The sequence below is a fragment of the Siniperca chuatsi genome, linkage group LG5 (genome assembly GCF_020085105.1).
Source record: "Siniperca chuatsi isolate FFG_IHB_CAS linkage group LG5, ASM2008510v1, whole genome shotgun sequence".
NCBI classification, from domain to species: domain Eukaryota; kingdom Metazoa; phylum Chordata; class Actinopteri; order Centrarchiformes; family Sinipercidae; genus Siniperca; species Siniperca chuatsi.
The window spans coordinates 24,421,201-24,445,675 of record NC_058046.1 but is presented as its reverse complement, the minus strand read 5'-3'; the positions used below and the strand labels follow the sequence as shown (position 1 = coordinate 24,445,675).

At 40.5% G+C, this 24,475-nt stretch overlaps 2 protein-coding genes across 5 annotated transcripts; one reads left to right on the top strand and one right to left on the bottom strand.

The window, feature by feature from the left end:
- The first annotated feature begins 2,292 nt into the window (after positions 1 to 2,292).
- LOC122876941 (secretory carrier-associated membrane protein 1-like) lies at positions 2,293 to 10,389 on the top strand. 4 transcript variants are annotated; one of them, XM_044197931.1, is made up of 10 exons: positions 2,297 to 2,538; positions 3,746 to 3,826; positions 4,051 to 4,161; positions 4,360 to 4,371; positions 4,670 to 4,781; positions 5,737 to 5,865; positions 6,221 to 6,380; positions 6,802 to 6,903; positions 6,990 to 7,107; positions 7,542 to 10,389. In XM_044197931.1, exons 1-10 carry the CDS (start codon positions 2,482 to 2,484, stop codon positions 7,701 to 7,703), a joined length of 1,044 nt encoding a protein of 347 aa, XP_044053866.1. In that variant the 5' UTR covers positions 2,297 to 2,481; the 3' UTR covers positions 7,704 to 10,389. The 4 variants fall into 4 exon arrangements, with proteins under 4 accessions (XP_044053868.1, XP_044053869.1, XP_044053866.1 ...); XM_044197933.1 differs by lacking the exon at positions 3,746 to 3,826 and having other exon boundaries at positions 2,293 to 2,538; XM_044197932.1 differs by lacking the exon at positions 4,360 to 4,371 and having other exon boundaries at positions 2,299 to 2,538.
- A 449-nt stretch (positions 10,390 to 10,838) lies between these two features.
- On the bottom strand, positions 10,839 to 23,422 carry LOC122876943 (LHFPL tetraspan subfamily member 2a protein-like). Its single transcript, XM_044197938.1, has 3 exons — positions 23,240 to 23,422; positions 13,723 to 14,466; positions 10,839 to 12,587 (listed from the first exon to the last, which is right to left on the bottom strand). The coding sequence occupies exons 2-3, from the start codon at positions 14,132 to 14,134 to the stop codon at positions 12,331 to 12,333; spliced, it is 669 nt and encodes a 222-aa protein (XP_044053873.1). The 5' UTR covers positions 14,135 to 14,466; positions 23,240 to 23,422; the 3' UTR covers positions 10,839 to 12,330.
- Between the last annotated feature and the right edge of the window lie 1,053 nt (positions 23,423 to 24,475).

Sequence of the window (24,475 nt, the reverse complement as noted above, 5' to 3'; positions counted from 1 at the left end):
TAACCCATAATATCAAGTCCTGCTTATCCAACCTTTTCAGAGCCCTAAAATAACACTCATAGACCTTAATGAGATCTAATTATGCACAAGGTTCTTATTCAGGGCAATATGATGATGATTGCATCTGCGGCTTTTAACACTTGATCGTCATGTTGGCCAGTAAATTGCTTCGCTCTCCCTTTCCGTCCGTCCGTCCGTCTGTCTCTCTCTCTCTCTCTCTACTTGTCTTTCTACAGTCAACAGTAGGGAGTGAACTATCACACCTATCCACTCTGGTCCGCGACCTAATGAACATTTATAAATGGCCATGACCAGCTGGTTAAGAGACTAATGTAGCAGCTATTAGCCAAAGCGGTTGTTTCCACACAGAGTCATCTGTGGAAAGCAGCAGGAAAGAGTGGACAAGGACAGACAGGTCCCCATTTTCATACTATTCCTCTCCATATGCACACACATATAGTACATTCATACACACACACACACACACACACACATTGCACAGCATGTTTATCTTTCACATTCTGCAGCAAACAAACCATGTGACGTATTCTCAACCCACAGTGCATTAGTGCTTATTAGAGCCTCAAGGTGTGTGAGTGTATGTGTGTGTGTCTTATTAGGAAAATTCAGTTTCACTCAAGGTCTCAGCACTGTGGTTGCAGACCACTGGCCATTGATTATTCATAGAGTCTGTGATTGGGTCCATTAATACAAGATTAGGGAAGGAACCGATGCTCATTTTGTGTTTGTGTGTGTGTGTGTGTGTGTGTGTGTGTTTGTCGGCCTGTGTGCATACGTTTGTGGACAGGAGTTGAATTGCAATTAATCCACAGTTTGTGTTTATCTAGACTCTATCAGTGCAAAACATTATATAGGTACAGTACATACTGTAAGGCAGGAGGAGCACATTAGCAGGGTATGAAGGTGTTTAGTTACTTAAAAGAAAATAAGTATAAAAGTTAAAGGTATTAGGTGTTAGGCTACTATAAAACCAACGTAACATGGTGCCTTCGTTTAAAAATGAGCAATAGGATTCAAACAATAAAAGGGAATATTTTAACCTCCATCATTCACCACATACTGTAAGATTTCCACCTAATAGCATTTGTTCTTCAATTGAAACTTAATCTGGGTAAATGGTGCTTAAATGTTTAAATCACATTTACAGGCTGTCAACTGATGTGATGTTCTTCACATGGTCACCCTTTGTTTGAATGAAAATAAATTGATGGCAAATGAGAAAGGATTCTGCAAAGCGGGTTGAGGAGACATATTGAATCGTAGCTCCCCCAAGTGGCCATTTTGGGAAACTAACAGAACCTCAGAGCCAATGTGGAAAAACACACACACCACAGGCACTCTCAGTGGGTCTGATACTTCTTATAGGGGCAAGTGAAATAAAATGATCTCCGGTAAATTGGGGGATCGCTGCAGAGAACGAGGTCACTGTTACATATCATGAAATAGGCAGTCTGGGTTCGCCCCTCCAGCTCTTTCTCACAGGAACAAGAGACCAACTGAGCAGCAAACACTTCCATACATCATCATCATCATCATTAACATCATCATCATCATCATAATCATCAAGTGGAGGAGACTGCTGTGGTATCTGACCTACAGGAGCTCAAATACGGTGTAGTGTGCATACAGTATATGTACAGGAATGAACGCAAGGATGATGTAGCCCAGGTGGGTTACATTGGCTTTTTCGTTCCAACTGTGTTTGGCGTGGTAAAGTTTTAATTTGTAGGACTATTCCCTTCAGTGTACAGTGAAATTAAATGTTGGTCCTCTAGGGTCTCTAAGAAACAAAGGTGGAGACGGTAAAAGTAAACAGCTATAAGTTTGGGTTGACATCTTTGTCTGGGATATGGAAACAAAAAGTATAAAAATTATAACTTGTCAGTTAAGCTAAGCGAATCCCGTGTTATTACCTAATCGTGTTGTGCTTTCCTATAGTGGGGCCCTGTGTTGTGCACATATCCTTAAAAAAAAAAAGTCTGTTTAATTTATATTACCACAAACAAATTGACACACAGAGAACATGGGGCCAGGTAGTATTAATCCAGCAGAGGAGTTGATTTTTGCGTCTCTGGGTAAATAATGACGCTGCCATGTAATGCTGTGCTTTAATGATTTAAATGTAATCAAAATGTAGAACTTGCACTGTACCAGAGACACAAAGGGCAGATGTTCCTCATCCCAGTACAGTGCGCCGGGGTGTTCAGTACCTGTGGTCGAGACGTCATGCTGTCCGCGGTGCTGAAACAGTGACGTAGGAGGTTGCCGTTCATCACGCAACCTCTCCTATGCTGCCATTTTTGTGCTACTGGCTAACTTGCTAAGCAAGGGGTCTCCATCAGAAGGAGGCGGAGAAGACTGCAGGCAGCAGAGAGAGGCAGTCAAATCAAGAGACTGAACCTTCCCTGGAAAATCGGGGAGCTCTTCCACACAGGAAACCGTTATTAGAAAGGCTGTACAATGTCTGACTTTGACAGCAACCCGTTTGCAGACCCGGACTTCAGCAATCCCTTTCAGGTAGCTAACTTAGCTAGCTAACGTACGCTTCAAAGCCCAGTGAGGCCATTCTTACTTTATCCCAGCTAGCTGTCTTAGCCAGTAGCTTGACAGCTAGCTAGAGGTTTTCCTTTGGAATACGGCTAGGTAGCAGAACGAGCTAATCATCATTCACATTATTTATCTCATCACTCACATATTATATGGCTGTTCACTTTGTAAAATAAGCTATGAAGGATTAGCTAGCACGTTGCTCCTGTGGACGTTTGTTTTCAACGTTGTAATAAGGGTTATGCCAACTAAGAACAAAGACACATGATGTTACATGGCTAGCAGTCCCCACCGCCAGTAAACATTTGCTGGCACCTGCTAGCTTGATAAATAGCTAACTGGTTGGTTAGTATCAGTTAGGCACATAGTGCTTAACTTTGCGTTAATATAACGTTAATTAACAGTTACACTGCACACGTAAACATTTGACACTAATATTGTCTTGAAACATTGATTTAATACTCATTTTAGTGTGGAGTAACACAGAAGACCGATTCCTCTTGTAGGACGTTCATAATTCTGAAATAATGTTAGTTTGTTTTCCATCCAGCTTATTTTTCATTGTAGGCCAGATGCAGGCAACACGCTGTTTATTTGTGTACAGTACAATTCATTCTCCCTTGTAAACTATCTTACCTTTTACCATAGACCAGGGGCTGCCAACAGTCTGCTGGTTCTCATTCAAACTGAACACCTCAGTAGGTGATTTAACTGTTGAGTCCCTCCCCTGGGAGGTGTGTTCATCAGCGGGTGGAGTCTTGGTTGGAATGAAAACCTGCAAACTGTCGGCTCTTCATGGCACATAGTGGGCCACCATAGACTACCATGGACTGTCCAGTCATGCATGCATGTAATTAGTGGCCTTTTCCAGTTCCCTCTGGACCTGATCCCATTCATAGTGTTTCAAGTGGCGACAAGATCAAGAAAGGCCACTTCAAATGGAATATAGTAACAAGAACGTTTTTATTGTGTTGCCTGCTCTCTTTTTCCACCCTACCTGTTGTCAACACATCAGTAATAACTGGTCAGAACACGTGAATTAACAGGCCCAGTGTATGTGTGGTCAGCTGGGGGTTTTCATACAAATTATAGGTTAGTTATCAACAACAATAAATAAGCTTTTGATTTTGTGGTTGTAGTTTTTACGAAACCCTTTGTGGTCCTCTCTGTCCCGTAGGATCCTTCGGTGACGCAGGTGACCCAGTCTGCCCCTCCTGGTGGTCTGGAGGAGTATAACCCCTTCACAGACGCCAGAACGGTCAGCTGAACTAGCATCACTATTGATGAGAGTGTGTGCATGCATGTGTTTGTGAGCTTCTGACTCATTGACCTAATTTTATCCACTACCCTCTTTCTCTCTACCTCTACCTCTCAGTCACAAAGGATTTAACTGACAAAATATGACTGTGGCCTAATTACAGTTTTAGGGTCTGTCTTTTGATTGCACAGATATTAACATAGCAGGTCTATGCTGGTTTACAGGCGGCTCCTGGAAATGCCCCAAAATCTACTCCTGCCCCTTCCCAGAACACACAACCTGCCATCATGAAGCCCACAGAAGAGCCGCCGGCGTACTCACAGCAACAGACTCAGGTACTACACTACTACACACAGAAACATGTTTATATACATTGATCACATGTAGTTTTCTTTTGACTTGGTTGAAGACATAGGCTCTCAACAATTGTATTCACAAAACTGTAACATTACACAGACACTCTCTGTCTTTGCTTCTGGTTCACATTTCCTCTTGTCCTCCATATATTGATCTGTTTTCTGATGGCCCAACAGCGGCGTAATGAGGTACTGTCTTTCATCTGATGTTTTCCATACCTCTTCATGTCACTGTCTTGAATAATGGGAATTCATTTAATGCCCTTTCCCAACTTTCCTCTTGCAGTACAATTTTAGACCTAGTTTAATACTAACTAAAGTAGACAAGTGACTGATTGATTTTACAATCCCTTTGTGTGTAACCCCTTAAAACTAACACAAACTCACCTAAGTGGAAAAATATCTTCATTACTTACCCGATTGGATATTATAACTCCTGTCAGATGTTGGGTGGGGAATTTTAAGAGCATTTCTGTGTCTGTGTTAGGACCAAGCGCGTGCTCAGGCTGAGTTGTTGAGAAGGCAGGAGGAGTTGGAGAAGAAAGCAGCAGAGCTTGATCGTCGGGAGAGAGAGTTACAGTCCCACGGAGCCGTGGGAGGTCAGTCAGTCCATCACTCGCTTACTTTTCTCATTAACCTCAGAGTCTGAATGGTCATTCCCAATCAATGCTAGATTCATGACAGTGTCGAAAAGATGTGTTACCGTGGCAACAACATAATTTGGTTCAACATTCCATTTGTTATGAACGTTATAACTCTCTGAGTCGCATAATACATACACATGAAACTATGCTCATTTATTTATTAAGCATTCTATGGAAGTACCAATATACATACATCTGAAGCACTTTATCTGTCCAATTATGTTCTATTTTAAACTTTGCACTGCACCTCAATGATTTGTAACACCATGTATTTTACAATAAATTTCAAATAGTAGTATTTTAGATTACAAAGGAATAAAGTGAGTTAAGTAATGGTTGTGTCAACAGTGTGACACAAACTTAAATTTGATGGGAAAGCATAAATATTTGAGTTACTACCATCTTAGACACTCGGTTATGAAACTAATGTGAGCTCCCAGCACAGAAAAGGTGAGTTGTACTATGAGAAATGTAATACAGTGGGAAAAGTATCTTTGAGCTTTATGTGCCGTGGCTTACATTATCAAAAGGCATTTAGAAACTGGGAAGAACGCTGATTGGAAAAGGTATGCTAGCATCATTTTTAAAACAAATGTAGAGTAGCTTTTCTGCTCTCCTATTTGGAGTCATCAAATATCTAGGCCATTTTCAAAGTGATCCAGGCTATTTCCGATAAAATAAAAAGTCACAAGCATTCTCAGTTAACTCACACCCATACTTTACTCATTTACTTATTTTAGCATATATATAGTGATCACACTGCTTGAGATTTAACCAAAAAACAGCAATTTTTTATTGGCAGTGTACTGTACTTTGTTCTTTTGTGCCGATTCTTGCACACACACTTGATATTTGTATGCTTCATAGTTTGTTAACTTAGGGTGAAAAATCCATGCTATTGTCCACCCAGGGCGTAAGAACAACTGGCCTCCACTGCCAGAGAAGTTCCCTGTTGGCCCATGTTTCTACCATGATATTGCAGTGGATATTCCTGTAGAGTTCCAAAAGACCGTCAAGATCATGTACAACCTTTGGATGTGTAAGTGGATCATCTGACACACCCCAACAATGGGCAGTATTCCCTCCTATACCAGTAAATATTATCATTGTACTATTTTAATTCTCTCACAAACACTCCCCAGAACACATGGGTTTACCAGACGAACCCACATATTGCATTGCAAGAGAAGCCACTTGCTTTGCAATGTATCTCACTTCAGAATCATCAAAAAACATGCAGAAATTTTAGTCAGTTTGTTATCAAACACACTTGTCTGCTCATTTTTCACAAGGATATTAAGAGATTTTTATTTATTTTGCTGAGCATAAATTATAGTTTACTGTGTTCTTGTACTCAAATGACACTAAAGATCTTAATTTTGTTTTTCCACCAGTTCATGCAGGCACGCTCTTTGTGAACATGTTTGGCTGCTTGGCCTGGTTCTGTGTGGATGCATCTCGTGGTGTAGATTTTGGTCTGGCCATGCTATGGTTTCTGCTGTTTACCCCCTGTTCTTTCGTCTGCTGGTACAGACCGCTTTACGGGGCTTTCAGGTAAGCAGATACATTGAAAATGACACTGCCTTCTGCAGTAGTAGAAAGAATCAGAAACATGTCTCAGTGGACAAAAATGACACACTGATAAGGCAAAAGGCAGGGATTGCTCCAAGTATGAAACTAGTAAAAAAGAGATGGGAGCGGTTGAGTTTGTAAGTGCTGTTATTTCTTGGGGTTGTAGAAGCTCGTTCTTTATGCTCCTCTCCTTTTCCAACCCTACACTTACTAATTCCCAAGAATTTTTTACTGTATGGGAAGAGAGTATCAAGTAAAGACATGGATAAAGGCAGACTCTCACAGACTGAAGGAAGAAGAGAGGAATTAATGTTTAATAGAGGATGAATAAGTGACTGAATCGAAGAAATTTTATTGCCTCCACATTGCTTTCTCACTACCTTGCTCTTTGTCTCCACTACAGGAGTGACAGTTCATTCCGCTTCTTTGTCTTCTTCTTCATCTATATCTGTCAGTTTGGAGTTCATGTCCTACAAACGATTGGCATCACCGGCTGGGGAACATGGTGAGCATTTTGTGCTTTTACTGATTCTGTACCACTACGAGTGTGTACTGAAGTTCACTCACATTGTCATTGTTTTGTTTTGCCAGCGGTTGGATCGCAGCTTTAACTGGTCTGAACACCAGTATCCCAGTGGGCATCATCATGTTACTGATTGCAGCTCTGTTCACTGCACTGTCTGTGGGCTCGCTGATTATGTTTAAAAAGGTAACAGAGTCACAAAGTTCTCCAACATGTCAGCACCAGTTGCTGTGTTTAAAATAGACTCTACCTGAGATGCAAGAAACCAAATGGCAGTAGCGAGACATCTTATTATAGAAGACAGCCCATGAAAATAAGGTTACAAACAGATTAAGGTTGTTTTTATTAATTGAATATTGGCGAGTGACCAGATGTTCTCTAACATACTGACAGTGACAGAAAGTGTGAGTACAAGAAGGCACTGTCAAGGCTTCAAGAATAAACAAGATACTGTGTGTCATTATTATTCACTACTAAGGCTGAGCAAACGTCAATGTTGTGATTAGCCAGGAAGTGAAACATCTGCCTAACTGAATCATTCAGTGCTGTGCTAAAGGCCTTGTGGTAGATTGAAATCACTTAACTTGATTCCAACTAATTTTCTTCTCTGCTCTTTCCAGGTGCACGCTCTGTATCGTACCACTGGTGCTAGTTTTGAGAAGGCTCAGCAGGAGTTTGCAACTGGGGTCATGTCTAACAAGACCGTTCAGACTGCAGCTGCCAACGCTGCAGCTAATGCTGCAACCAGTGCCGCTCGTGGGGCCTTCAAACCTCAGCCATAAACTGACACACATATGCACATGCACACACATGCTCACACACACACACAAACACACACACACTCAAAAGTTGGAGGTGCACAACTCTGGCCCTGCAGGCTCTCAGATCAAATTGATTCTATTTATGAATGTTGTTATACAAAGATTGCTCGGTACACTTTGCTTAAAAAGTGCAAAGAGTCAGAGACCAGAAATAACTGGATAACAGAAATTAGTCAGATAAAGTGACTAGAGTTGTCCACCTTCACTTAAAATCAAGTTTCAGTAAAAACTCTCCTACATCCTTCCTGTCTGCTTTTCAGTCAGATAACGGCCTGCTCACATCCCTTGAAACATCCACTAAGTGACTCAAGGTGTGCTCTCTGAGTATGTGGGATTTCATCTCACTCCTTCGCTTTCCCAGTTCTTCTGTCCCCTTGAGGTGATCCTAGGTCAGGCAGTTCCAGCATACCTTATTTTTGTCATGGTGTTGACCTCCAAACTGCTTCCTGCCTGGTTAATACAGTACAGAGTCATGAAAAGTGATAATCTGATCATGGTGTTTCTTGGTCACATACCTAAAGTACAGTGTATGTTTGAATAGCTGGGCCTGCGTGTGAATGTGTACTTCACTCTAAGAAAATTGTGGGTCTGACTTAGGTTTTTTATAATCCAGTGCTTGGTCATTGAGATCTGAAAGGTAAATTGTACCTTGTCCCATATCTGTGCTTCTATTCCAAGACTCTTGACAAATACCATCCTGGTAATCCTTATAAATAGAAATATGCCCCCAGCAGTGCTCCAGTGACACCTGTCAGTTGAACAATTATTCCCACTTTGTGTGCTACTTTGATTGCCAACGTGGGCTGCGTCAGCATCTCTCTGGCTTACCAGGATTTGACAGCATGATAACGACATGCATGTTTAGCACACTCAAGGTAGCTGCTTCTTTGGCAAAGTCATTCTGTCTACAGGTGGTAGCTGGGTTTGGGGGAATGTCTGCCTACTTAATTTCCCTTGGTTTCTGTGAGAAGTGAGCTGTAAAGGTATTGCATGTCCCAGTGGCTATTGGACTGATTGATGATGTTTGGATCTATTTGTGAAGACACATTGAACACCCAGGTCAGTAGTTCTAGCCACAAACCTAAAAGAGGTTCAGTCAGATGCTTTCATGACCTGGTGCACTAAAAGGGGAAAAAACTTGAGAAATATTCACATTTTTTAATGTATGTATGGCATTAACAGACTACTATGTGGCTGTCCCTCAATTGTTTTTGTAGCCCTTCACACTTCGTTAAAACCTAACGCTGCTATGAATCTGAGGCCTCCTGCTCCTCATGTCTCCTGTTGAAAAAGACACACACCATGCATAGGGGGAACTGAGAGAAGTGACCTGCCTTTTCTCACAGAAGATGACCTGGACCGTGATAAAGCTATGGTTCTTCTTAAGATTATCTTGCATACATAAAATAGTAAAAACATTAATACTGTGTATATGTACACTTCATAGACTAACAGTCCGTTTGCATTTTTACAGACAAAAAACTCAGTCCAGTGATTTTCCTCTATCAGTATTGGATTACTGGCATCAGATTTTTCATAGCCAAAATGAACATTAAGATAACAGAGGATTGGACTTGATTTCACATTCAGTGATATCGCTACATTAATTTATATACAATAACTGTGTTATTCAGTACTAAGTTGTACAGACTACTGTCACTGAAGTGAGATATGGACGTGGGTTACATTTGTGTCATGCTTTAGCACCTCTTGTAGTGGTGGTGAGTGGTGGGAGATGTGCATGATAGATGACTGGTGACTGGCAGTGCTGTTACAAATGAATGGACTGAACATTATAGTGGACAAAATACTCCTGTGAGTGTTACCAAGTTGAAGCTCAATAATTTGTCATGACATAATAAGCCTACATCGTGGCAATATTTTTTTTTGTTTGGAAATATTTTGTTTTAAATTCATTGCACATTTCTTGTTTTACGTTGAAATTAGTGCAAAATACAAATGTGTTTATTTATGGTGTAATTTAAGTTGTTTGCATTTCAATTTTGTTTGGTTTGATATGATCTTCTGTATTATGTTTGTGACATGATCATAGCATCAGCTAGATTTAAAAGTGTTTAACAACTTTGTAACTTGACCCTGCAAGAGGTGTGCTTGTGTGGATGAGGATGTGTGTATGATTGGTATGAAAAGAAAAAAAAAAATCTCCCTCAAGTGTTATTCTGTGTCCTGAAAAGCTGTGAGAAATCTACCAAATGTCCATATAGATTTGTTTTTAAATCTTTGTGATGTGTTCCCTTGCCATGTTTTATTTTAAGATATTACACAACTTTTCTTTGCTACAAACACCCATGTGACTCCCATGTAACTATAGTTTTAAACAGTTGTTATATGAAGCCATGCCACAGTGGGTCATTTCTTGATGTATTTGGCGAGCTGCAGTACAGAATGACGTGTTGCTGACACAAAGATGTGTTTTTGACCTGTGACGATGTTATTTCACTGAATCAGAGAAGAAACTCATTCAAAAGGGACACTTGTATATTTTGTAAAGTTGAAAATTTGATCCCCATTATCAATCACATGTAAAAAGAAAACGTAATGCACTCTTGTCTGGCCTTTGTTGCATGTGAAATAGTTTGAGTTTTGTATATTTATGGTATTAACATGAAATAAAATTTGAAAGAAATCTTTGTGGATTTTCAGAAAACCATTATGTAGTTACATAACTTTCATCTGCTTCTTATCTGTGTATATTATTGTCAAAAAAATTACTGGAATTTTTACTTAAAGCCAGAAAAATTTACCAGATATTTGCTTAGGATCTGTGGTATAAGCCAGTGACCCTTTAAAAAGAAACAATGTCTAGTCGAGCAGTTCAACCAAAATGTTGATGTTCACTGGTCAAACTCTTAAATTTAAACAGTTTTAAGATGATTGATGAAGTAAAGCTTAACTATTTAATAAAACCCCTCAAATTTATCTTGCAACCCAGGTTGGGATGCACTGGTATAAGCTACTGTTCTGTGTTGTCTACTTTCCATCTCTAGGTGTCAGTGTTTCCTCAGGAGGTTTTGGGTTTAACAGTAGGAACTTATGCACATCAGAGTAAAAGAAAAAGTTTTACAAACTTACCACTAACTTTTACTAAAGAAGGCCTGGTTTATTTGAGTACAAAGTACAGACTGCATCTTTCCTCACACATATCAACCTCTCATACATACAGCATCATACAATGTGCCACATATGCTGTTACTCTTTTGTTAATGTAACAAAAACAGCAGACAGTGAACATTAATTTAAGCACAGACAGACTAGAAATGCTTTGGATACAGATCCATGCTGTGATTTCACTCTTCAGTCTCATCCTCTCAGTCCACTCACTCTCACAGCAAACACACTATAGTTGAATTATTGCACACCTCATCTGCAATGAATAGAAGCAATGACATTTACAGCTACTTAATATAGCATTGCTGGAAAAAATGAAAACAAGTGAACAAAATGTGTAGCAATGTGAAATGAATTAAGGAGCAAGTGCAAAACACAATATCAGGTGATCTTTAGGAATCCAAAAGTGCCAAACAAAGAAGTCTGCCTTAATCAGCTTTTCAGAACACTGAAATGGCAACACTGATGACCCATTGGGAGTTTTTGCATTAGACTAGCAAAGCCTCAACAACAGCTTTTTCAGTTTTTACCCACTTTTTTGTGTCTTTACAAAGCCAGATCTTTTCTGTATGGTGTGCCATAAGGTAATTCATGATAAGCTATGGTGCTGCCTGCTTTATCTCGCTGAGCAAACATCCCCTCATGAAAACTCACCACAGTGAAACATATGGCAAAGTCTCTGTTCCTTCTCTGCACACACATTAATAAGCTGCAATAGACCAGCAATTAACAGGAGGAACTCCTTTTAAAGTGAGCAATCCCTTAAGTGGTAAATCTAAAGTTAGCAAGAGAGTCTTACTGTCCTGCTGTGCCACAGAATCAGAGCATATGGACATTTTGAAACCTCAAAAGTTAATGTCTATAATACACACACACACACACACACACACCATTTGCAAGCTGTTGTTGGGTGTTTTAGCAGACACATCTGCTAGTATTCAGTGGTTTGTTGAGGTTTGCAGGTGAACATTATAATGATGATACAAACCTACACACTGTTTTGCTGACAGTGTTTAACCTGTCCACAATAACACTAACGGCATATCCACTACCAATTTCTTTAACTAATCTCCTGCTTTTTCAGTACAGTGGTTTGTTTCAGGCAATTATTACAGAAATAAACAGTATCTTGGTCAAAAACACTGAATAAGTGTACACATAATGTTCCTTAGCCTGCTGCTGTACCAGAGTCTTTCTGGCAGTTTAACCTGAAGCTGTAGAAGGGAATAATACATTTTCTTCCTTCGTCTTGGTATCATCAGGTAGGCTTCAGCAAGGTACAGAAAAGAACAACGCGACGAACGATTTAAAACACTGTTACCAAGGCTTCTATCTTTTCAACAATCAGCTGATTTTATCCAGGCTATCATGAAGAAAATCACTCAGAGAGATGTCTGTCCTCCCTCCACTGAGATGTACAGGTACAGATTTCCTGGAGTTTCCCAAGGCTTCTGAAAGCTCAAAGCAGGCAAATCAGACTCTTCCCTTCCTCAATCTCCTCCTGAACCTTATCGCTGGAGGTGGCGATCTCAGCCTGTGCGGACAAAACAGCACACAGGAAGGTTGCCAGCGTTCCTCCTATCGCTGCGTAGAACGCCCAGCCGAGCGAACACAGATCCGGCTTAAAGGGCGAGGCCTCTGGACCGCAGTAGCTGATCACCTTCTCTGAACCCCAACCAGCAGGGTACAGCATGAGACCCACCATCAGCAACAGGCCTGGAGGGAGAGTAGACAATGAGACGAGGGGTTTAGTCACGTACACGTAAACATCGGGGCTGAAAGCACAAACAGATCACAGTGAAGCTGGGAACGTGGTGACTCAACTTTGGTGAAGAATACATCTATTTAGCTGACAAGCATTTGATTTGTGATGAGAGGAAAGACCACCACTACAATGATGTCACATAATGATAGATTACCTAATCGACAGACCTGTCAAGCCAAACACACCTGTGGGAGCCCATTGTTGAAAGAAACATGCAAAAAGATTTAGTTTAGTTAAGTTTGTTTGGCATATCCAACCTCCAACTAGGAAACGTGGGATGGAACACCACTACTGTAGATGTTGCCAACTTGTAAACTCAATAGCAACACTGAAACTCCCTAAAGGCATGATTATAAAACGTACAGCAATATGCCTGCATAGACATGTAACCACTATAAACAATGTCTCACAGATTCCTGATTATTAGCATTAGCTTCTGTAGCAAGTGAGGTGTAACTGTTTGTCACTGGTTCTTCACTACTTTTCCTGAGCTTTAGAGGATGCAAATTTTGTGAGAACTTCCTTCCTTTTCAACTGGTATCTCTGAATGTGTGAACCCAGAGGAAGCATGGCCCATTTTTTTGGGTGAAATCATTGTATGAAATGAACACTAAATTTTATTTGTAAAACATTCAAACAATTTAATCAATATTTTTCAGTTTTTACTTTACTTCAGACCTCTGTTTTGCAGAAACGATAGTAGAACTTTATTTTTTTTTGCTCGTCTCTTGTTAGGTTAGCAAGCAAGTTTTATGAGTAACTTGTATACAGTATATACGATTCTACTGTACTTTGGGGTGTCCTCTTGGCCTAGTGGTCGGTTTGATTCCAGCTGGGGACCTTTCTTACATGTCATCTCTTTCACTCCCTTCCTGCGTTTCCTGTCTATCTCTACTGTACACTACATGAACGAAGGCAAAATGCCAAAATAAACAATAAAATAAAATATATTCCAATTTGAGTGAAATGAATTTCTGAGGGTACAGTTTATGTGGAAGATCTGGACACAGGACTACTTTTTCTGTGTCAGACATGTACTAAACACACCTACACCCTTATCCACACACACAGAGACAGATATCTCACCTGCGATAGCCTGGAGCAGTCCACAGATGTTGAATATGCTCTTCTTCAGGATGCTCTGGAAGCACAGGCTGAAGACGGAGATACAGGCCACTCCTCCTAGTACTAACGTCCCTGCTGCCAGAAACAACATGGCGGCCTGCCAGAAGCCACTGGCCACTTCTCCAAATGTCCCGGCGTAAGGCCCACAGCTCACCCCTATTCCCCGGGTCCCGATACGAAGGCAGCGGCTGTAGAGGCCGAGAGACGGCCGGTACTCCCCGGAGTCCACTCCCGCCCCGCTCGCAGTGGAGTCCGACTGAGGGAATCCCAGCAACCAATCGGGGCTCATGAAGGCAATGAGCTCAGCAAAGGCCACTACAATACTGAGCAGCGTCCAGAGCATGGAGCGGCATGTTACAATAACATGGCACATGGCGTTAAGTCTTTCTGAAATGGTAATAATGACTGATAAAAAAAATTAAATAAAAATGATTGAAGCCCTTTAAAGCTCCTCCAAGTGACAGAGCACTGATATTGGGGAGTTGAAATTCCTTGCCTTACAAAGAGAAAGGTCAAATAGGTTCAGATCCACATGGGCGGCTGATCTTATCCTCTCTGAGCAGATGTTTCCCCTCCTCTCACAATTCTTTCTTCTTTGCTTTCCCCTCTTCTTTTTTTAACGCAAGGCCCGGTTCTGGTCATCCCAAACAGCTACAACGCACCAAAGCAGCTTCCCTCAGCCATGGTACCATCTGAAAGGCACGCCTACAGACACAGAGACAGAAGAGATTCAGAGACACACACAGAATCTGTGTACATGTGAAGTGGGAGTAAATGACGTGTACAAGGGGGAAGCGGGAGAAAAGAGGGACACAGTGTAAGAAGGATGAACAGCAACTATGAATCCACTATGAATCATCAAGCTCCCTTGTGTTTGGTGGTTGCCCCACAGGATGTCTAATTTGTACTATTGTCATCAAATAGACCCATCCTCACCCACCATCTTCCCACACAGTGCTACTTCAAATTCACTATCAGCCAGCTGTGAGTACCATGAGTAACACTTGCAGATGTCTCTTGGAACAGTCAAGATGAATCACACACACACTGAGAGAGATAACTGCCAGAGACAACAGAGTATACTGTTGTCATTTTACTCATGATTACTAGGCCTTTATGTGTTTGATTTTACCTGCAAAAATAACCGGAGCCTTGTGTGTTTTACCACTGAGCAGCTGTCACACAGATCAGTGCAGAGCTCTGTTACAGCATGCCACATTTGACAGTAAGACACAGTATAACATGCCAGATCCTCACTGCTGTGGCAAGCACACACATGACATCAACTGGAGCTCCATCAGTCAGTTTAAATTACAGTCTCAATAAACGCAATACATTAGAGGGAGTGGTTATTGGCTTTATTGTAGCATTTTATTATGTTATTTCTGGAGCAAAAAATCAAAAGTCTTTGTTCTTAATTCAACAGCAATCAAAACTTGATTACAAATAACTTGTAACCTGTAACAGATGACAGAGCAATCCTCTCAATCCTCTGTGTGTGTGTGTGAGTCGGTGTTCAAGTGTGTTTTGTGCGAGTGTGTCTAAGTCCCAATCAAAGCAATTGTGATACTGTTGCTATGTTATGATTTAGTTGCTGTGACCACACTGGCCCCGACACAGCCGTGGTCTCATGGGAGCACGGAGGTTTCTCAGAAGCCCTATGATGTCATGATCCAGCATTATGATACACACAGGAAAATATGTGGGACCTGGTTTAAATACAGTGAGGTCAACTCTGCTGTCTTGGTGGATCTCACTGGTGGAGTTAGGAGGAGTTCTTGATATTTCCAAGTCTGTATATCCCCCCAAAAAAGTCTGCGAGAAGTTTAAAGGATCCCTAGTGATATACAATGGAGGTGAATGAAATTTTTATTCACAGAGTTCTGGAGACAGGCTATTAAAAACTATATTTTTAAAAATTCAATGTGTCATTGTGGTATTTTCATTCTTTAGAACTCCTTTCTAGTGAAAAAATAGTCCCTATTCATTTTATATGATTTTTCCTAAAAAGACAAGATGCTGTTTAATTATTTAAATGTAATTATTTAATTGTGTGAGCATCAACAACACAATTCCATTCACCTCCATAGTACCAGTGTGCGGGCAGAAATCTCAGAAACTGGTATCTCAAAATCTGGCAACATAAAACCAAACATAAGTACATGGAGGTAAGTGAGAAGTAAGTTATTTGTTTTTTGCAATTTTGGTAAAGCGACTCTTTAAAAATGTCTCCAGTCTGCACCAGCTATGAGATGAACTATACATCAGGCTTAACCTCAGTCTAATAGATTCATAACTTTCACATAAAAAGGGAAGGGAGGCTGTTCTATCATGTTATCACTCTAATTCTTGCTGAATGTGTCATTTTGTTGGTGACGATGAAACGTTCAGCACACAAACATTCGTTAAGAGCCATAAGTCACTCTGATGCCCTGAGGGGAATAAATGTGGTATTAGGTTATACATAACCGACCCGCCAGCCTCCATTTAGGATGGTAAATCATCTCACCACATCTGTAGGGAATGAACACTGATGTTGTATATTGTCTGATATGATCTGAGTCAGTTCAAGGCAAAACACTTCAGACAGTTCCCAGGCCACAAAATAAGAGTATTATCTCATGCAGCTAAAAAGGCTGACTGATTCATATGAAGTCAGGGTTGACTAGAGCCCAGCAGAACTGGGTCATAATAGCAAAGTCATAGGCATGACAGCAACTGAGGAGCAGGTATGAGATTTGAAACATTTAAGATGCGGGTGTGATTCAGTTCAGCAGGATTCAGTCGTGTCTGCAGTTAAAGTTTGTGTTGTCAAGGAGTTCTGCTGTAGTTACGATCGGTATCAAGGATTGTGCTTCTTGTTTGTGCACAGGTTTGCTTTGTCTTGACATTCCCAGTCAAGTTCATCTCATTCCATCTCCTCTGCTTGTGCAGAATTTCAGGGACATGTCTCCACTTAAAATTTGCTTTATTCTCACTCTACAATTAATTATAAATAATTAGAGATTACCCTCAGCCAAAATATGCTGTCTACATATAATTACCCATCTTGAAGACAAACTGAGGCAGTGCATTTCAGTTACAACTGAGTTGAGTAACGTTATAGCAACAGGATATAGACGCTACAGCAACGTTACTATTCATTATCAGTCAAAAAGGAAATGGCAGAAATAAACAGGAAGCAAACAGGAAACATCAGTGTCTATCCAGCAGCCTCAGAGGCAGTCATGCATTGTGAGGATGATCTGTCAACCTATCTTCTTTCAATCTAAACCGTCACCCCTTACACAGGTTTCTGAAAAAAAAGTGTAAAAGGAATGTCTGATGAAACATATTTGCATTTGTGATTCTACTTCCGGGGAATTACAGCTAAAAGGAAAAGGCAGAGTACAATATAATCAGGTATTTTAAGTGTGTTTATGTGTTTCAGGATGGTTTGGGGTGTGCCCTATTCTATTATAGTCCTTGAGTTTATTCCAGGCCTCCTCACAAACCATGGCTCTCCTTATTGTTATCACAGTTTCCATTCTGCAGTAGTTACAATGGTTTCACACAACAGCACTCACTCAGTCTGACTCCCCACACACAAAGTCTTTCAGCACTATTTGCAGTAAGGTTTTTTTTCAGCGTGTGCAGCCTGAATAACTCAATGTGGATCTTTTAAGTGTGCACACACCATGTATATACTGTATGTGTGCATATTTGTTTGTATGACTGTTTTCAGCCACCTACGCTACAGTTTTGGTTTCTCTGTGGAGTTTGAGTCTTCTGTTTGCAGCTGATTATAGTCCAGGCAGGGCATGGTGCTGTTTGTTAAGACTACAATGCTCTCAAATTAGCAGCTCTGCCTCTTCTACTACAGGGATGGAGCCTAAACATATCCTGTTGCGGCAGTCAGCAGGCACCTTGTGTGATCTCCCCAGTTCTCACTTCATGGCTCTCTGCAGTCTCACTAAGGACTGCACTCAGAGGGAGAACTTGAAGGGACTTTTTCAAGTGGGGTAAAGAGCAGAGTATTTTGAGGAAGTGTGCAGCAGGGCTTTCTCACCCTTTTTTGACAATGATATTGACATTTAAGGCGAGACTTTAGAGGGCTGCTAGCAGAGAGTTTTTGGCTGATAATCTAAACATCTAATATGTATTTAGCATTAGATTATTGCTTTTCCAATCATATGAAATTTTGCTAATTTGAGATTCTAATCTACACATGTGATTTGCATGTGTCTGTGGTTGCATGCATGTATATATTGTCTATGTGTGTATGTGCGTGTGAGTGTGCATGCTGCAGTTCAGAAAGGTCACTACATCCTGAAACTGATGAATACTTTCCGCTTGTTTGCTGGTTGTTGAACAGACTTCTGGGAAAGTGCTTGAACAGCACTTCCTTGGCAAGGTCAAGATTTTCTGTGTTTATGTGAGTGCTGAGGGAGGAGTATTTTACACTTCACGGCACATGAGACACTCAGAATTATGACTTATTCATAACCTGTGGGTGAGAGGTCTCTGCCTCCCAGTTGCTTTTGATAGATACATATCTTCAAACTGTCAGATCTTTGTTACTGCAGCTCTCCATGTGCCCGTGGAGTCACCATCATAGATATGTATCATCACCAACACTGACAGATCATGGAGTCTTATGCTTCTTTCATGAATCCTCCTGATGCTGAGTTTAACTGATGATACAGTAGATATGCTACAACATGAAAGCTGACCAGCAGTAATGTGGTTGTGCATCTGATATGGACCTGCTCATTCCCACACTCTGCTCTCCTGTCCTGACAGAAATCAAGCCTGCCACACAGGATTATATGCATGTAGTGAGGGCCTGAAGCCAATTTACACACAGTTTTCCAGTCCTTCATTCAGCGAGCCAACATGAACAGTCTCCTTGCTGCTATGAGACAAACTTTCTCTCATGGAATTTACAAAAAATACAACCCAACAGCCAGCCATGTGGACTTCAAGTTTGGCTGTGAAAACCTGTTGGCCAAGCAGCCTGTATGCTCAATAAAATTTCTACTAATGAAGCGTAACATCAGTTTGAGCCGAATCCTTTCAAAGCCCCAGAAAAAGCAGTGGATACGAGGCATATGTGGGTCAGTCAGTTGGCTGTTAGTTACAGGAGGTCGCTGAGTAGTAAATCTAGAGTAATTGGTCTGAGATATCAGCAAAGGCTCTGGTAGCATGCCAAAGTGCTGAGGTAATGAGTGCTGGCTACTGCAGTCTGTTACAGAGGGTGAAAGTGTATGAGTGCTGAAGGTGGGTGGTAGAGAGATCTAAAGCACAGTTGACCCAGATTGGTCTATAAAGGGGAGGTTAGACACAGCCGTTAAGAGTTTGCAAGAAACAATTCCATTCATGGACATGAATTTAAAAATTGTGAGAGATTATGGAGATGCTTTTGTTTCTCTATAATGGGCATGAGCTCGTCACTGTTTAGAGAAGCGTATTTCAGCTGGTGGATCACCCACCCAGATCGGATGACCCCCCCAGTTGATCTGGGCTGGGAGAACTCCATTAGCTCATTTTTCTTAACTCAGATCCTGAACCAGAAACCTCAAACCAAGGCAATCTGTTCCCTAAGCTGCTGCGTCTGGTCTGGTCTGGTCATGCATCTGGACCAGCCAGGAGGAAGGCCCTCAAACCAAAACCACATAAGAGGCTGGTTCGCCATCTTCAGGGCCACACAGCTACTCAAACAAGATGTGGACAGTGGGGAAATCACAGGCCACTGATGAGGGTCTAATTTCCCTCTGTATCTCCAAGAATCAGGACAATAAAAAAACCCAAGAGTTATGAAACTAGTATGAAACCAGTCAAAGTTGGGCAGGACCAAACATATCCCTCTTTCATAAAAGAATGCAAGCAGCTGAGCTCTAGGTGAAGTGAAGGAGAATGAAGCAATGTAGCTTGAATACTGAACATACACCACCCACACCGGGAAAATATTACACCCTCAACTCTCAATTTCCCAATCAACATCCTATTAATTTTCAAGGACAGGCATCATTCTCAATACTTTATTAAGACTCTGATTTGACATGACAGAGTGGATGACTTAAGATCAGCAGGCAAGCCATAGCATTAGCCGGAATAGAGACACCCATGCCCTGCAGCAATGACTCGTAAATTTTCATCACAGCTCATTTCTATCTACTGAGCAACAACAGATTAACACCAAGCTCTCTTTGCCCACAGCAGTCTGAAAGGCAGATTTGGGAACATGTGAAACCCAAACCACGTCTACCATCACAGGTGGAGAGAGAACAAAGCCTTTCGAACAAAAAAAAAAAAAGTATGAGAGAACTTACACACAACACCAATGAGTTGTATATTATGGCTCCCTTTGATTGTCACACCTAAACCTGCAGCCTTAGGGAGGCAAACATCCTCCTGCTTTCACAGCATTCTTCATGCTACAGACAGAGGAGAGATAGTGAGTCATGCAAAACATACAAAACACCAAAGAGAACAAGCACAAAGATGAGTTCAGTTTCTTTGGTTCACACAAAGCTTTCTCAATCCTTCCAGATATTATGAAACAACCCGAGCTGCTCTATTGGAGAACTCTTTTTTTGCTAAGCATAACCATGTGAGCCACTGCTTTTGTAGCCCTCCATAAACAGTGAATGAAAGAGTTGCAAGAGGAGAAAATGTTTCCCATGGATAGGCATTTACCACAACTTATGTCTCATAAATTCAGCCAGTGAGTGATGGCGGCCATCAAATGCATGTTTAGCGCTCCAGAGTTAGTTTAGATTTATTTTACAGACCGAGATTAAACACTATAAAACAATTCAAGCTGTAAAAAGCAATTAAATGTTATTCTCTGACTGTGTATGAAGAGTGAAGAAATGCCAGCAGTTCTAGCTTTCAAATACAACTAGGGGGCCTGAGGTTTCGATGACAATAAGAGGCCCCAAAATGTAAACAGCAAGTCAACAGTGAAAAGCCCTCCAACAGTGTGCTGAAACAATACAGCCCACTATATTTATGCACAAACACGAAAACAAATACACACCCATCAACTGTGAAAGGTGCCGGCCTGTGCTCATTCGTCCGGGGTATAATTGCATCAAAGTGCATGACTTCCCCAGAGAAAAGTATCAACCAAGCTCGTTGGTGTGCATGTGCCAAAAATCCTGAATAAAATCAGCCCTCTTCATCTGGTGCAACTCAACTCAACAAAGGCTGCACAAAGACGTGCCGACACCGGCCCCCTCACTCACTCTTCAGCTCTCAAAGACATGCCACCGTTGGCCCAGAATGCTCAAAGACAGGCCGCTGTGGCCCCTAACCTATTCAATCCGTGCAACACCCTGCCCCTCACTCCCCACACTGAGTCTGTAGTGGCCCCGCAGTTTGTGACGCAGAAAGCCCCTCAGTGACCCCCACATTTCACTTACACAAAGACAGGAATGACATGGCCTCACTCTACCTACATCTTCAGCTGTCTCGTTTGTTTCTAAAAACATGATGGATGCACACACAAACTGTTCCTTTTTTCTTTTCATTAACATTAACTTTTACAGTCATGTTTGAAGGACCTCATGGGTGTTTTTTGCATGTTAACTAATAACTAATAGCAGCTTATACTTTATAATACTTAATATATTACACCTGTTTTTAGATCAGTTTAGATTTCTACTGGTTTCCATTAATTGCTACCATATGAAAACCATATGAAAACTTGCAGAAACTTGCCCGTGATATAGGTAATCCATCACAACAAACATTTTGTCAACGTTATGTTACCATAGAGTGGTAATACAATTGTGAACGGGTACAAAATCTTGTTTTTGGTGCATTCACAGATGTTTTCCTATCTAAGATGAGAGTAAGTAAAATACTGGCGATGAGAAAGAAAATTATGAAAAATGGGAACTTTTTTGCATTAAAGGGACACTTCACTGATTTTACATCAGAAGATCAGTTTATTGGTCATAAAAAATAATACTCTGCCAGTGAAAACTGTTGTGTAAAGAATTTTAGGATGCAGCTGTGCAGTGGCTGCCTCTAAAGTTTTACATGTATAGAGAGCTGTATGTATACAGAGCATCCATGAAGGATAGTTTATAATTTGCAAGTTGATTTTCGCACACTGGTGAATTCAAAGGAGAGCAGTGACCTCCTAGAGAGTAGGAAGACCTATGCTAAACAACAATCTAAAGAACTGGCAATGAGTAGTTAACAAGATAACATATACAAAACTATTTGTATGGTTTTTTTAGAGTCTTTAAATGTTTTGCTTTACTTCTACTCATAAATCACCAAACTTCTTCCTAGACTCACCACTTTCTGCTGATGTTCAAAGCACACACGCACAGGATGAAATCAATCACAGAAGAGGCAGAGCTACCAGTTTCTCAACTGTCTGGTTTAAGCATCAATAGATCAACAGACATAAAGACACTAAGAAGCACAACTTGTTTTTTCACTCCCTTTGCTATCACAACCACATTGCTCCATCCCATGACACGTAACAAGTTTGCACTTGTCATCTGGGAGTTGTCCATACTCATTCTAGCAAAAGTAGGCAGCTTCGGGCAATCACACTAAAGTCAATTACAGCATAACTGCATCATGAAATAACTCCTGGAATTTGTTGAACATTAAAAACCACAGACTTGAAACACTGTAAATGTTTTTGAGAGTAGATTATTCATGAAAAGCACTTTCTGAAAGACAGAGATGATTCTCTCCTCTCATCATTTCACTATAGTTTGTCCTTGAACTCAGCTAGAATAAACACTGAACATTTTCCTGGTTTTGTTTATGATGTAGTACCACTTCCCCTCTCAGTGCAGTGTGTATCAGGCAGAGAGCTCCATGGGTGGCTCCAGCATAAGATGGACCTCCTCCCTGCACTTCAAGGACATGGGGTTGTGGTGGAAAGAGAAGGGGAGAGCAAGGGCTGCTGTGTGGACATGAGTAAAAGACAGATTAAGAAATAAAAACAATATAAAAGTGCCCTATAATAAGTAGTTATGCTTCCCGTGGAGGTGTTTTCTCTAATAGGCACTGTGCTGTGAACTACTACCAGATGTTGTGCCTGAACACACAGTGTCATGAGTATATGGTCCAACCCACATCCCTCCAAAAAATGTTAAAATATCACCATTCAAAATGTCTTCAGCTGGCTGCTTCAGTATTATCTCTATGGATGAAGAATCAATGAAGCATGCAAACTCCAACTCCTTAATAACAGCTGCCAATAAACACTGCTATGCAATTAAAAGCTTGATTCTGAGCAAAAAACACCAAAAGGGCTATTAACTGACAGTTATAGGAACATGAACCTAAGCATGCCTCCTTGCATTGTGTGTGTGTGTGTGTGTGTGTGTGGAGCTGTAAATCCAAGAACTACTGACACTTTCAGCAACAGGATTCAAATCTGCCAGCCAAAAAGCAGATGTATGAAATCAGTGCCTAAAACAGCTACATTATGTTTCCTTGTTGCACTGTTGCATCTACTTACAGGAAGTGTGGTGAATATGCAGGCGCAGAGTGAAGACGCTGTTCTTTGTTTTTGAAACGCTGGTTCTTTTCCCGGGGCAGCCCAGCTTTCCAAACGCTCATTCACTGAGTCTCCTTTCTTCAGGACGTTATTCTCTTTCCTTCTCTCTCTCTCACATAAGGCCATCCCACTTCCATCGACGTCGTCCTTTCTCCTCTTTTCTCTCCTCCCTCCCCCTTTTCCCCTCCCCCACTCCGTTTGTCAGAGCGACAGAAGAAGAGAAGTTGCATATAATATTATTAGATGATGAGAAAGTTGATGACTAGTTCCTGGATTCCGCGACTTCTCTTCCCATAAACGCGTTGAGACTGATTTATTCACGCGTTTTCTTTTCAGTTTTTTCAGTGCAATTCAACGTCTTGGGAAACGTTACAATAAATTACAAGTTATCCATTTTTTCTTTTGAAAAGCCTTTATGAGCTACCCTACGGAAGAGGTATTGAAATATATTTTGGAATATAAAATTAATTAATATGTAGAATAAGAACATTATGTATTTACATTTTAAAAATACACTTTAACATGTACATAGCATCCATCATTATCAAATATAAATCCTGCACGCTGTATATACTGTATATAGGCAAGGCAAGGAAGTTTTATTTATTAAGCACAGAGGTAGATTCAAGGTGCTGTAAAGAGAAGTTAAAACAACACAATTAAAAATAGCAATATAACGAGATAAATATATATATAAATATAAATACAATTTAAAAATGAGATAAAAGAGTAAAAGAATAAAAATAAATAAGAGGATTTAAAATAATGAGAATAATATAATATAGACATGTATACATGCATGTACTGTACATAACATCCACTTCATATATATATATATAAAGTAATCTATTACATTACCCAATATTTATTCATTTGCACTATTTGTATTTGTTTACAAATACAGAAACACTTGACTTGTATATCGACTTTTTATGTTGTTGGCCATTGTTGCTTTATATATATATATATATATATATATATATATATATATTTATATATATACACCTATTTTGTCATAACATTTCTATGTTTATGTTTACCTATCTTTGTTCAGATTTGTTGTCCTTGTTTTTAGCTGTATGTTCTACCTTCCTGTAAATTGCTCTGTGTGTAACAGTGAGAGCAACTTAAAGCAAATTCCTTTATGACACATACTCGGCCAATAAGGCATTCTGATTCTGATATAACAGTGAGATT